The sequence below is a fragment of the Neovison vison genome, chromosome 6 (genome assembly GCF_020171115.1).
Source record: "Neovison vison isolate M4711 chromosome 6, ASM_NN_V1, whole genome shotgun sequence".
NCBI lineage: Eukaryota > Metazoa > Chordata > Mammalia > Carnivora > Mustelidae > Neogale > Neogale vison.
In genome coordinates this window covers 114,710,216-114,724,369 of record NC_058096.1, presented here as the reverse complement: position 1 = coordinate 114,724,369, position 14,154 = coordinate 114,710,216, and the positions used below count along the sequence as shown (strand labels likewise).

At 42.3% G+C, this 14,154-nt stretch overlaps 1 protein-coding gene across 3 annotated transcripts in view; it reads left to right on the top strand.

The window, feature by feature from the left end:
- The window catches only part of MB21D2 (Mab-21 domain containing 2), a 111,100-nt gene extending 97,358 nt beyond the window's left edge, over positions 1 to 13,742 (top strand). For 2 of the 3 annotated variants that reach the window (XM_044252009.1, XM_044252011.1), the window contains exon 2: positions 10,868 to 13,742. In XM_044252009.1, the coding sequence (XP_044107944.1) occupies positions 10,868 to 12,132 (1,265 nt within the window). In that variant the 3' untranslated portion in view covers positions 12,133 to 13,742. Of the gene's footprint in view, positions 1 to 6,730; positions 6,807 to 10,867 lie in introns of those variants that run through there. The other variant, XM_044252010.1, reaches the window with a different exon arrangement.
- The last annotated feature ends 412 nt before the right edge of the window (positions 13,743 to 14,154 follow it).

Below are 14,154 nucleotides of genomic sequence, written 5' to 3'. Positions count from 1 at the left end.
ATGGCTTTTTTTTTTTTTTTTTTTTTTAGTCACTTTTAATCATGCCTTTCCTATGATCCATGACCCACTTTGCTCATATAACTCATTCCTCAGGGATGGCTAAAATCAGCTATTCATCTGCTTTGGAAATCATTTCATTCCAAAATAGAATCCATTTTATTTTTAGATAGAGAAATAAGCTTCCACTATTTCCTGTAGTGTTGTACATGGCGATTTTAAAGGCTTGAAGATATTAAATTGTTTGTTCTCTTAGAAGAGCACTCTTAGTGGTGGAAAGGGGCATAGGATAATGAAAAGACTATGGAGTCAACTTGAATTTGGATCCCAGCTGGATTGTCATGACCACGAACAACTTATTTGACTCTTACTTATCCTGATTTTCTTGTCTGTAAAATGGGGCCAATATCATGTACTTGAAGATGCCAAAAGCATTGGATGAGATAACAGATAAAACATTCTGCCTAGAGGCCCCTGGGTGGCTCAGTGGGTTAAAGCCTCTGCCTTCGGTTCAGGTCATGATCTCAGGTCCTGGGATCGAGCCCCACATCAGGGTCTCTGCTCAGCAGGGAACCTGCTTCCTCCTCTCTCTCTGCCTGTCTCTTCTCTGCCTACTTGTGATCTCTGTCAAATAAATAAATATAATCTTAAAAAAAAAATTCTGCCTATGCCTTAATGCATCGTAGAGCTGATTCTCAGAGAGCCATGCTTTGAAAAGGTGCTCTATAAAGTCAGTCCTTCCATTGCCCTTATGTGTTATTGCTAGTACTGTGCTCTCCCCTTTTAACACTGGCAGAGGTCAGAGGATGTGATCACAGCTGGGCTGCAGGTTAAAAACAGATGAATAAACTCAGTGAGAGACCATAGCAGCATGGAGCATGATATGCGCCTTGGATTTGTTCTGGCCACTGTTTCTGGGGCCCCCATGGCATGGCCACAGGTGTCTTCAGGACTCTGTCATCATCTGTCCTCAGTAGTAGCTTCCTCACATGTTTGTATTTTGGGTCTCCTGCTCTATCCCCCAAGATTCTGATTGATCATCCCTTGGGACAGGAAATGCCCACTTTCCACTGGCAGCATTGTCAGAAAACTAAGACGGGTCTTTCACTGACATATGAGACAGAATACTTCTTTCTCTTTGTCTTCTGCTTCCTGGAATCCCACAGGTAAAGCCCATTTCTTTACCAGGGCAACTCATCAAATATTTGAAGGCAGATCCCGTGGCCTTCTCGAATGTTCTGTTCTTCAGGCTTAATAATATGCACTCCTCTTCCTCTTCTATGTTTTGGCTAGGACCTTTATTTGTTTCCTTAAGTGTTATTATCTCAGCTTATAATTATATGTTCAGTAGTGTGTGATTATTTGATCAGTGTGAGAGCTGTTCACACGACTCTTCAAATATTTCTGGCTCTCTACCTTCCCAGCCAGAGGTAGAATTGCACTTTCTCCCATAAGGTGAGTGAGACCATGTGACTAGTGTGGGCCAGTGATTTATGAATGAAAATGAGACCGGTCTCATCTTTAGGCCGGAAATGAAAATTAGCTGCTGAAAATAGATTCTCCAGGGCTTCCTTTCTCTGCTCTAGAGTAACCGTGATGTTCTAGATAAGGCTTTCTCTATCCACCTGGGTCCTGGATTAAGAAAAGAAGAGCCCCCCAGCCAACACCTGATGGTCACAAAGCCTGAATGAAAGAAGACTTTGTTGCTTTCTGCCACTGAGGCTTTAACTTTTTTCTCAACATTAACTACCTCTCTCCTCACTGATACAGTTATATCAGGCTTTCTCACTACATGATAAGCATTATGCAGTGAAGGCTGTGTGTTTCTCTTCACCAGCTAGCATAGTTCTGGCTCAGAAGAGACACTGAGACTGTGTGCTGTGTGCATGAATAAATTAAACCTGAGTTTTGAATCCCATCGCCATCATTTCTGCCAGTTCCTGAACTTGGCTTACTTCATCATTTCTCTTCTAAAATGTAGACAGCCCTCTCCCCCAGTCCAACCCAGCTTTCCAGTTCCAGAGAAATTCAGTGGTTTTCATAGCATAGACGACCTCAGAAGGAAAAGGAGTGCAAACCCACCCCCATTGAGGATCACAGGCAGAGGCGAGGGGGCTACAGCTGACTTGATTCTGAACATCATTGCAAGCTTATTGCTTCTTTTGCAGATCAGGAAAAAGGTGATATGGTCATCACTGAGGCGTTTCTGTGTCCGTGGATAGCCATTTAATACCGTATTGGCATTACACTTGCTTTCTACTGGCTGTTGTTTTTCTCTCCCAAGGATGAGCCTTCTAAAGTGAAGACTCCTTATAAATTGGCAATACATAGCTTTCAGGCCCCGTTGCAGCTGTGGGAAGCTGGCAGGTGGGACTAATAAGATGTCCCTTTGGGTTTTGCCATTAAGTTCTGATTGGCAGAAACCATGAGTTTTTAAACTACCTTAAGAACTAGAAAGAAAAAAAAGGCAAGACTTAGGAGACAGGGAAAATATATTGATAATGTGTTTTTGGGGTGTGTGTGTGTGTGTGCGCGCGTGCTTAGAACCCTCTTTTTATTGGCTGCCAAGTAGGTATCGGAGCACGTGCTGAGTAATTTAGTGTGCATTTTCTTTTCTTATCCCTGTGACCACCCCACTAAAATTCGTTGTCATTCCCCAACTTCATTCCCCAGCAGAGTCCCAGAGTGGGTTAATTATGTTGGTCATGGGTGGGTCGGACTTGAACCCAGGCCTAACTCATGTTCATTATGTTCAAAATAGCTTAGTAGACTTTGACAAATCTCAGCAATTTTTAGAACCTTAATTTTTTAAAAAGAAAATAATGAAAAATTAAGCTTTTTTTCCCACTCCGACTTTTTAATTATTACTAAGTGATCTTATAGGTATGTGCTGACAGTATTTCATATTATATTGTGTGGCAAATTCTGTGATCAAGATAATGGTTATTGGGGCATTGGAGTTGATGGAAACCATTCATACACTCAACAAGCAGTTGCCTTCTGATCCCAAGATCTGTGTTAGTCACTGTAGTCATAAAACCTGACTCTGGAAGCTTATGGATGATCGACTGTGACTGTATCTTCCAATTGCTGAGCTTCTGTTCCAATTAGGGTGTCAAACGCTCTATATTGTTATCCTATTCAGGGGGAAACAACCCATGAGCAGGGCCCACTATTCAATATGCGTAGAAAGTGCTAATGTAAGAATTCAAATTGAGGCCCTCCATGGGGGCCTGCAGGTTATTTACTCTCCAGGGCACTCCTTCAGAAGGAACAAGAAAGGGCCGAAATCCACCTGCCCTTTACTTGCCAAGCTGTGCGCCATGCCACATGATAGCACTCATCAGAGGAAGCCTCTGGAGGCTAGCAGCAGCCTGAGTGCAGCGAGGGGAGAGAATACTCTGTTCGTTTCACTTCCTCTAACGTGTTTTGTACACTCTGCATGTGCTGGAAGCTTTAGACAGGTTTAGTTAAGTCTTCAGAATAAGTCTGTGGAATAGGTGTTGTTTGCTCTTCAGTTTTATAGGTGGTGGAGAAGGGGAAGAACATATGGGGAAAATGAGCGAAGTATCTACCATGGGCTTAGGCATTTCATATCAACACCAAGTGGGCGGTTTTATGGTTTGTTTGTTCGTTTGTTTTAAATATATGATGAATTGGAAGCTCAAAGGTTAAATAACTTGTCTGGCTTACTTAATGACAAAGCCAGATTTAAACCCAAGCCTGTCTTACTCCAACGCTCTTGCACACATATCTGGATAGAAACAAGGAAGGAGCAAGCAAGAGAGACCATCTTGTGAAGAGTCATCTTTTGAATCAGACCTGTGACTATATGTATTTGGTCGATAGATCATTACCAGGGGTACCTGGGTGACTCATTTAGTTAAGTGGCTGCCTTTGGCTCAGGCTCAGGTCATGATCTCAGCCTCCTGGAAATGGAGCCCCGCATCAGGCTCCCTGCTCAGCGGGGAGTCTGCCTGTTCCTCTCCCTCTGCCCCTTACCCCTGTTTGTGTGCTCGCTCTCTCTCTCTCTCTCTCTCTCTCTCTGCTCCCTCTCTGTTAGATAAATAGATCTTTAAAAAAAAAAAAAAAAGTGGGTCATTACCATACATGAGTTAATCAGTTTTCTAAAAGATTTAGATAATGTTACATGCAGTTGTCTCAGAAATTATGCCAAATAAAATGGGCTCTTTGCCTTAAGATTATTGCTAAAACTATTAATATTAATGATCACTCAGCAGGTTATTGAAAAAGCTGCGAACTTCATCGGAATCTTCCTTCTGTATTTCCTGTGTCTTACAGTCAATTTATTTTAGAATACTAACCGCTTCCTGCAAGACAGATAAGGTCTTTTCTCTTTATGATAACTGTGGATGCTTGGACCTGTTCTCCTGCTTGTCCAAGGTCACGCACAGCTTTAACCAATGAAAGCACAAAGATGACACTTTGCCTTGAGACTCCCTGCTGATTCCCTTTCAGACTGTTCTACATTTATGTCAAGTTCAGTTGTTGTCTTAAGAAAAGCAGTAGTTATATGCCATTCTGACCTTTGCAACAATTGTGGGAATAAGACAATGCTGTTAATCTCTCACTAGGGCTGTGTGACTGTGAATGAGTTAGTTCTCCTTTCTCAACCTCAGATTTTTTACCTGCAAGATGAGGGACTCGACATATATGATTTCTGGCCACAAAGAAGGAAAATACTAAAATCTTCCCCAAATAGGAGTCATTAAAAAATCCCATTGATTTGGTGCCTTTCTTAGAAGGTGGCCATGCCTACTTCTCAAGATGTCAATAAGCTTGACAAAAATATTTATTTCTTTGAAGTATAAATCAGTTTTTATAGGAAGGTTTTATATTATTTATTAACAACCAATAGACTCTTCCCCAAGGAGATGTATCAGAGTCACAGAAGCACTTTGTCAGCATTGTTCCACCCCGTTCCCTTCCTATTGTTGAGTCACCACTATAGTAAGGCACTGTCATTAGTGTGCCACATGGGTTTGGGTGGAAAAGATAACATTTTTTAATGAAAAGAATATTGTCAAGATACTTCGGTCTTTTTTAATCAAAAATCCTTGCTGTACATAGTCAAAGATACAGAGACAAGATTTATCTAATTCTGTAGCCTTAATAATGAGACATAAACATTTTAGTTCTGTGACCTATCTCTGCACCCCCAACATAGGTGACAGCTTTGTTTTGTTTTGTGCTTTTACGGAATCTGCACAAGTACCAATTTCCCGTGTCTACTTAATATTTATTAAATTACCTCCCCCCCACACACACACACATACCTCCTGGAGAGAAGCTGTGAGTCTGGAAACCATACCTGATTCATGTGTGCTTAACAATCTGGCATTATGGGCTTGAGTGATGGCGGCTTGTAATTTGAATTTGGTTGGATGTGATAAAGTTTTGTTCGCTAGAATATAAGGGTGTCAGGACCAGAGTTCCATTTTTCACTTGATATTCTAAAGATAATCAGCAAAGGACTAAGTGGATGACATGGAAGTCGTTCCTAAAACGTGACACCACAGTGTAAACAGAACCCAAGTCCCTCTGTCCCCTGCACCAGGGGAGGGACAATCACTGAGACATGGAATGTGCAGCTAGGAAGGGGTCTCTTCAAAAGGCAGCCAGATGAGGAGGTTGGGGGGCAAGCCTTAAATCCACTTCCCCAGGGGGGAGGGGAAATGAGGAAGAGTCCAGGATTTCTTTCTTTCTTTTTTTTTTTAAGATTTTATTTATCTATTTGACAGAGAGAGATCACAAGTAGGCAGAGAGGCAGGCAGAGAGAGAGGGGGAAGCAGGCTCCCCACTGAGCAGAGAGCCTGATGCAGGGCTAGATCCCAGGACCAGAGCCGACCCTTAGCCCCCTGAGCCACTACAGGTGCCAGGATTTCTAAAGCCAAATGGAGAAGGCGGTGAGTAAAGGGGAGAGGAGCTATGGTGTGTCAAGAGGGGACAGAGGAAGTTACTGAGCAGGGGAGTGTCAACTTCCTTTCTTTGCACTGAAAGAGGAGGCCACTGACTGGTCTGGTTGGCTTTTTGATGAAATCTTGAGTCTCTGCAAAACAATGAAACTAACACTTGGTTATCTTGGTGTCAGGCAAGAATATGAGGCTACAGAAATGTGGTGGCAGACAGCATTCCTGAGAACAAGCAGATTTGGGTAAAAGAGTTGCCACCTGGCTTATATGCCCTGTTAACTCATGAGTTACCAGTTTCACCAGTAATATTTAGGTCTTCTTAAGTAGAAACTACTAAATAAAGCAAAATCAAAGAATCCATTACAGGAGGGGAGACTGGGAGGCAGTTTTGTGTTTTTAAAAGCAAACATATGCCCTTGCTTCCATGAAAAAGAAGAGACCCACCAGGGCAAGAAGCCATTTCTCAGGCTAACAAGGTCATCGTTATATGTGATTCTTCCTTTTGTTCTCACTCACAGTTTTGGATAAATTGCTAATAACTAAACAGCCAGTCACTTGATGTCAACCTCCTGTAATTACACAGAAATCCTTGGATCTGTTCTGAGAAGGCACTTGTTGGAACTGGTGCCTGTGTTCGGAGTATATGGTTGAATTTTTTTCTCTCCTCTGCCTTTTTCCCTCCGGCCCGTGGCTGTGTTTTAGTTGCGTGGCAACCCATCTGCCTTGATAGCTGATGTCAGCTCATTTTCATTTAAACTTAGCCCAGAAAAGTTTTTCAAGAAGGGCATTTGAGTAGAATGCTGGGCAGGCTCTGGTTTGTGTTACCAAATCGTTGGTGAAACTGCAGACTAATGGGCTTCGGCGGGCGGCCTAAAGGTAAATGTGGGTGTCACAGGGGATCAGCTTCCAGAAATACGTGGCCTTGGGGACTTTCTTTCTACCTTTTAGGAGCTTAGCAAAGAGCCTCAGTAATATTTTCTTTGCTGCAAAACTTCTTTCTGTCCTTTAAAGGAGTAGGTGTCCAAAATTAACCGAATTCCTGATAACGGAATTTAGCCACATACTTTCATGACTTCCGAAAGGAGGGACAGCATTTTAACTAGGTGCAAAAGCCACATCTGGGAGGAAAAAGAATATTTTAATTACCAGCAGGAGTGTTCTAGTGTATATGCTAAGGAGTGAAAAACATGTTAAAGCTTCTTTAATCCAGTAGAGGGCAGAAGGGAGTTTTAGCTTTTCTTACCTATGATGATTCAAACCAAAATTGATAGTCCAAGGCAAAATTCAGCGGCATGTTTGTAAACAAATTCTACCCAGCCTGTTAATGCACAACTTATTCTGGTTGTCTAGACAAGTCCTTGCTAGTATGCTTAGAACTAGTTTTATCCTGTCTAGGACAAAAAAGTATGCTTAGAACTAGTTTGATCCTGTCTAGGACAAAATAGAATGTACAGAGTTTTGAATCATGGATACCTAAGAGGGAACAGTGGTTTGGTATCCAAATTATAATACCACTTCTAATTTATTCAGCTCTTACTTATTAATCATAACACATTTCAACATGGTTCCTATGTGTATTTATGGCACCAAGTGCTAGAATTTAAACATATTTGAATGAATGATGAATAAATTATTTCATTATCAAACGTTTATCTTTGAAAGTAACTACCTGCCTGTGAACTTATAATATTATGAAAATGATTTTCCCAACCTACCCTGGATTCTGAGAAACAAATCTTATCTGTTCATAGCTATAGCTAAAACTCTGAGTGGTAAGATTTGCCACATCGTAAAGATGAGGTGAATACTGAAACATGACAGTTGAGAAATGAATCTTGGGTTTGGTGTTTACCATAACTTTCAATCCTTGGTTACTAAATTTGGTTTTTGAAAACCACTTTTAAAAGGAAGATAAATTTTCCATGCTGACTTACAGCGAAGGCTGTTTTTGCTTGGTTAGAATGTAGTGTCTTAGATTGGGTTCCTCAAGAAGCAGACTTCGAATGGAGTTAGGATATTTATTTATTTATTTTAGAAGATTTATTTATTTATTTGAGAGAGAGAGAGAGCATGCGTCCACCCACCTCCCCCCCACCCCCACACACATGCTTGAGTTGGTGGTGGGGAGGGGCAGAGAGAGAAGGAAAGAGAATCTCAAGACTCCGGGCCCCAACCTACAACCCAGGAGATCATGACCTGAGCCGAAATCAAGAGTTGGACACTCAACCGACTGAGCCACCCAAGTGCCCCTAGGATATTTATTAAGAAACCCCTCTAAGATCAGCCACTGTGGTAGAAAGTAAGGACCCAAAGCAGGATCAGGCAGAGGGAGAAGTCCAGTTTCTTTGCAGGCCACAGCCTCCCTGGAAACTCTGGATTTGAGTAATTCTTCAGAATATCTTAAACCAGGGCATTCTCACATTGATGTGTACCCCCTACCCTTACCCCAAACACAGGACAACACTTTGGTTGAGCTGGCTCTTTGCCGCTAGTCCTTAAGGGATTACACTGACAGATTCCCAGCAGCTGAGACAGGAAGTCCTTTACTGGAAAGGGATCTGGGTGGCACAGCACAAGGCGTGTGAGAAACAGCCTCAAAAGTCCAGTACGCTGGATTCTCTTTCTGACTAGTTGTGGATTCTTTTTTTTTTTTTTTTAAGATTTTATTTATTTATTTGACAGAGAGAGAGAGATCACAAGTAGGCAGAGAGGCAGGCAGAGAGAGAGAGGGAAGCAGGCTCCCTGCTGAGCAGAGAGCCTGATGTGGGACTTAAGCCCAGGACCCTGAGACAATGACCTGAGCTGAAGGCAGAGGCTTAACCCAGGCTTAACCCAGGCTTAACCCAGGCTTCCTAGTTGTGGATTCTTTAAAGTTGGATAACTTTTTGATTGCATTAAGACAAAAGCGATAGTTTGCTGTATGTCTGTCTATCTATATGTAAGGAAATGGTACTAAGTATGAGTTTTTCATCGTTCATATGGTTTGGAAAACAGGATTGGAAAGAATGAAAAGAGCACATTTTTATTTCATTTGAGTATTAAATTCTGAAATAAAATGGTAGCACAAACACACATATAAGGCTTATTGATTTGCATTGGAGTTGTCCTATGAATAATAAACTATGTTGATTAAAAGTAATTGCAGTGAGTAAGGGAATTTTAGTTTGTGATAGTTCTTTGTAATTTTTGGAGAAAAGATTAAATTAAGTCACAGAGAGAGCTGGCAGGGAGGGGACATTTGTTCATCAACGAATCAGTCATTTACATTTAGTCTAATTATTTCAGCTCTTCATGGGGAAGTCCCATTAATTCCATCCGTTTCTTCCTTTGCCATCCAGTCACAGCTCCAGCTTTATGATACTGGTTGCAGAGCTCAATGCATGCTTAATACGGATTTGAGACATGGTCCGCACTCTTAGAGAGATCAGTTAACATCCAAAAATTACATTTTTTATGTCACCACCAATCTTACCAGAAGACTATACCATTTGGGAAGATATTAAGCTCCTGCTGTAAGAGATGAGTTTTCGTAAAATTCAGCTTTTTTTTTTTTTGAAATCTCTAGTTTTGTTTTGTCTTATCCCCCATTGGCAATAAATATTTTAGTTGTTTTTGCAAAGACAGGCTAACTTTGTTCATTTTTTAATGAAAATGTCTAACAGATACCCAAGTCTGGATGCCCATAGTTGATCGGTTGTTCTTTAAAGTAAAATGGTCTTCCATGAACAGAGCTGCTAGCTTAGCCCACAGCTCCAACACAGGCACATTTCTTGAAGACAGCTCTTGTATTTCAGTATGAGGCAAGAGTGCTCTATGGTCACTTACCATTTTGTTGCACATAACATTAGAAAGGTAGTTCTAGAGTTCGGATTTAAGAAAAATTAACCCATTTTTCTTTTCCATGAGGGATTTTTATTCAATGTGGCTGAACTTTTTTTTTTTTTTTTTTTAAATGCTGGTACATGTCAGCAGTAAGGAGTCCAAGTGATTGCCACTGTGGTTTGGTGCCATTGTCTTCACGAACGCCGAGCACTGTGACCCGCCATTTGCTTTCATCCCATCAAGTGTGAGTTCAAGTGTCAAGACAGTAAACAAGGCAAATAATATGTTAGCGTTATTATGGGGAGAGTTGTGACCTCTCACATTCAGTGCCCATAGCCCACACTGAGAATCCCTGGGATAAAGGAAGGTTTAAGCAGGAAGAACCTAGGGGTGAGAGGCTGCATGGGCGGGAGATAGAAGAGCCTGGCTTTATATGATGGCAGCAGAGATGGAGAACAGAGAAGGAATGAGAAATGTCGCAGGGGTTATACAGATAAAATCTGGCAGTAGAAGCCAACAAAGACTCAAAGCTTACTGAGGTGTTCAGCCTGAGTGACCTAGTGGATGGCAGTGCCACTAATGGTAATGACTGGGGGAAGAAGAGCCCCAGTTTATGATTTAAAAAGATACTGCTGAGGCACCTGGGTGGCTCAGTGCATTAAAGCCTCTGCCTTCGGCTCAGGTCATAATCTCAGGGTCCTGGGATCAAGGCCTGCCTCAGGCTTTCTGCTCAGCAGGGAGCCTGCTCCCCTTCCTCTCTCTCTGCCTGCCTCTCTGCCTACTTGTGGTCTCTGTCTGTCAAATAAATAAATAAAATCTTAAAATTAAAATAAAATAAAAACAAAAAAAATTAAAAATTAAAAAAAATTTAAAAAGATACTGCTCTTGCCACAAGAGGAAAATGGATCATAATTCTTCCACTTGGTAAAGGACGCATTCTGTCACCGACGAGCAAGAACAAAGTATGCTGCTGGCTGGACCCGTGCAAGAGGCCAAGATCTGATTTTGTACTTCTAACAAACAGTGGGCCTTAGAAACTCAGCGTGTTCTGTGCTGATGCAAAGGACTCTGGTGTCTGTGTTTCCTCTAATAGTGTTTTCTTTTTCTGTTTCTAGGAATGGTGCAAAAGCTGGACCAAAAACTTCCAGTGGCCAATGAGTACCTGTTGCTCTCTGGGGGAGTCCGGGAAGGCGTGGTGGACCTGGACTTAGATGAGCTTAACGTGTATGCCCGAGGGACAGACTATGATATGGACTTCACTCTTCTGGTGCCAGCCCTTAAGCTACATGACCGTAATCAGCCTGTGACACTCGATATGCGCCACTCAGCCCTGTGCCACTCTTGGCTAAGCCTCCGGCTCTTTGATGAGGGGACAATCAGTAAGTGGAAAGACTGCTGCACCATCGTGGATCACATCAATGGTGCCACCAATTACTTCTTCTCCCCAACCAAAGTGGCCGACTGGTTCTATGACTCCATCAGCATTGTCCTGTCAGAGATCCAGAAGAAACCCCAGCGAGGGATGCCCAAGGTGGAAAAGGTAGAAAAGAATGGGACCATCATCTCCATCATCCTGGGCGTGGGGAGCAGTCGCATGTTGTATGATATTGTCCCCGTGGTCTCCTTCAAAGGCTGGCCCGCGGTGGCCCAGAGCTGGCTCATGGAGAACCACTTTTGGGATGGGAAGATCACCGAGGAAGAGGTCATCAGTGGGTTTTACTTGGTGCCTGCTTGCTCCTACAAGGGCAAGAAGGACAATGAGTGGCGGCTGTCCTTCGCCAGGAGTGAGGTACAGCTGAAGAAATGCATCTCTGGTAGCCTCATGCAGGCCTACCAGGCCTGCAAAGCCATCATCATTAAACTCCTGTCCCGGCCCAAGGCGATCAGTCCCTATCACCTGCGGAGCATGATGCTTTGGGCCTGTGACAGACTTCCTGCTAACTACTTGGCCCAAGAAGACTATGCAGCCCACTTTTTGCTGGGCCTCATTGATGACCTACAACACTGTCTGGTCAACAAGATGTGCCCTAATTATTTCATCCCTCAGTGCAACATGCTGGAGCACCTGTCGGAGGAGACCGTGATGCTCCACGCGCGGAAGCTCTCCTCCGTGCGCTCCGACCCGGCCGAGCACCTGCGCACCGCCATCGAGCACGTCAAGGCGGCCAACCGGCTGACGCTGGAGCTGCAGAGGCGGGGGAGCACCACCAGCATCCCCTCCCCACAGTCCGACGGAGGGGACCCCAACCAGCCCGACGACCGTTTGGCCAAAAAACTGCAGCAGCTGGTGACTGAGAACCCGGGGAAGTCCATCTCGGTCTTTATTAACCCTGATGATGTCACAAGGCCCCATTTCAGAATCGATGATAAATTTTTCTGAGCATTCTGCTGCCTTTTTTCTTTTTCTTTCTTTTTTTTTTTTTCTTTTCCCGGGTTCTAAAACTCTCATAATGTGTAGTGTGGTTTGTGATGCTGACTTGCCGTTTTTTACATATCCAGCCTAGATTGGATCTGTTAAGAACACGTTTTAAGTTTCCTGGTTCTGCAGGACGGTGCAGGCTCTGAAACAGTATATTACTATTTCATACTCTGCCTCTGATTTGGTTGTTTACTCTTTGTAGTTATTGTCACATTGTTTTTGGTTCGGGTTTGTTTTGTTTTTTTAAGGAGAACTTGAGCCATAGATGAAATGCCCATGAATTCTCTTGCTTTTTACTGTTTCATGCTTTGTGTAAATTTGTTAATGAGGGTAGGGCAACAGATACCTTTCTGATGCTTCAGGATGCTATTTTTTTTTGTCTTTTTTTTTTTAATTTTAATTTTTTTCAATGAGCTTTCATCACTACAGATATTTGAGAATCATCTGAACCTGGAAACTACCTGGTATGTTAGCTGGATTTATTTCTTTTGACCAGCGACCAGAGTAGTTTCCCTCTTTCCACCAAACAATGTAGACTTTGAAAGTGATAATGCTACCAGTTGTGTTTTGGAGCAACTTCATTGAATGTAATTTTCCTCAGATCAGAACTTTGGTTTGGAGGCTGTGTTTGACAACTCTCCAAACAGAATTAAGGTTTCCAAATGGTAGTTTTAGTGTGTGTAATTATTTGAAGCCTTATTTAAATCCTATTAAAGAACATACCATTATAATTGTTATTTGCACTAATGAAATCTTGGCCATTGTCAGAGTTTCCAATGTATGTGTTTCAATATAAATTGACATCCACTGTTGAAATGCTATCTTTTTTTTTTACTTAGCCCATTTTTCTCAATCAATAGAATGATTATTTGCATTTATTTTGTTCTCCTTTAATTGTGGGGTCCTGTTTTGCCCTCTTTGATATTCCTGGTTCCTGTCTCACTGAGAGAGGTTTGCAAAGCTTTACACCTGCTAAATGACCATCTGAAGCCGGAGAAAATATATACTTGATAGAGTAGTTGTCTTTGTATGTACTGCTTTGGGGGTTATAGAGGTAAACTTTTTTTGTAAAGTCTCTTTGCTTCTACTGGGAGTTGTGGGGAAAACTGGCAGAAAGAATTTATAATCCCCAACAGAAGATAGCATGCCTATTCAAAAGCAGGTGTTCTACAGAGCAGGAACAAGGGCATATCTGTGAGTGGTAGCGGTAGCTTCGTGTAGAGGTGTCTTATCTTCATGAATGAAGTCATTTGCCATGTTTAGGTGCCACAAGGCATTGGCTCCTTGTTCTGGTATGGACTCATGGCAAACGGTGGTGTTTGAGAGGTCAGGGGCCCTGCTGATGTCTCAAAGGATGACCATGATATCTACTATTGGAAAGGTCAAGCAACATTTTGGATTTGATCTCGAATGTCCAGACTCACAGGTTGGATTTTGGCCAGTTGAAATCCGGCATATGCGGTCTTGGGTTTTTGCATGGGAATTAATGTAATGCTTATAACTGAAAATGAAGTCATTCAACCATCTTAAGTCAAACACAAAATAATAAAAGAAACATACTGGCCTTGGAATTTTGTTGTTGTTGCTATTGTTAGTTTGTGATCCAGAAACTATTTTCTTGTTAGTGAAACCAATAATCATTTTCAGTAAATACAACGCTGGGTTTACTGTTGTCTTTCAGTAGCATCCAGTATTATTTGTAGTGAACCTCCAGTATTCCATTGTCCATTTCCCCAGTTTTCCTCCGAGTATCTACCTATCCTCCACATGATCTATGTCCTTCTCATGAAATGACTCCATTCCCAGAGACATGGTATGAACTGATTGACATAACCATTTCCTTAGCCACAGTGATTAGCTAGGGATTCATCATATAACATGAGCTGTTCCGGTCAGAGACGTGCTCAGGATTCTGGCTTGGAATGCTGGGGAAGATGCAGGCCTCTGGATGTGGAAGACGAAGCACTTGGCTTCTGTCACCCT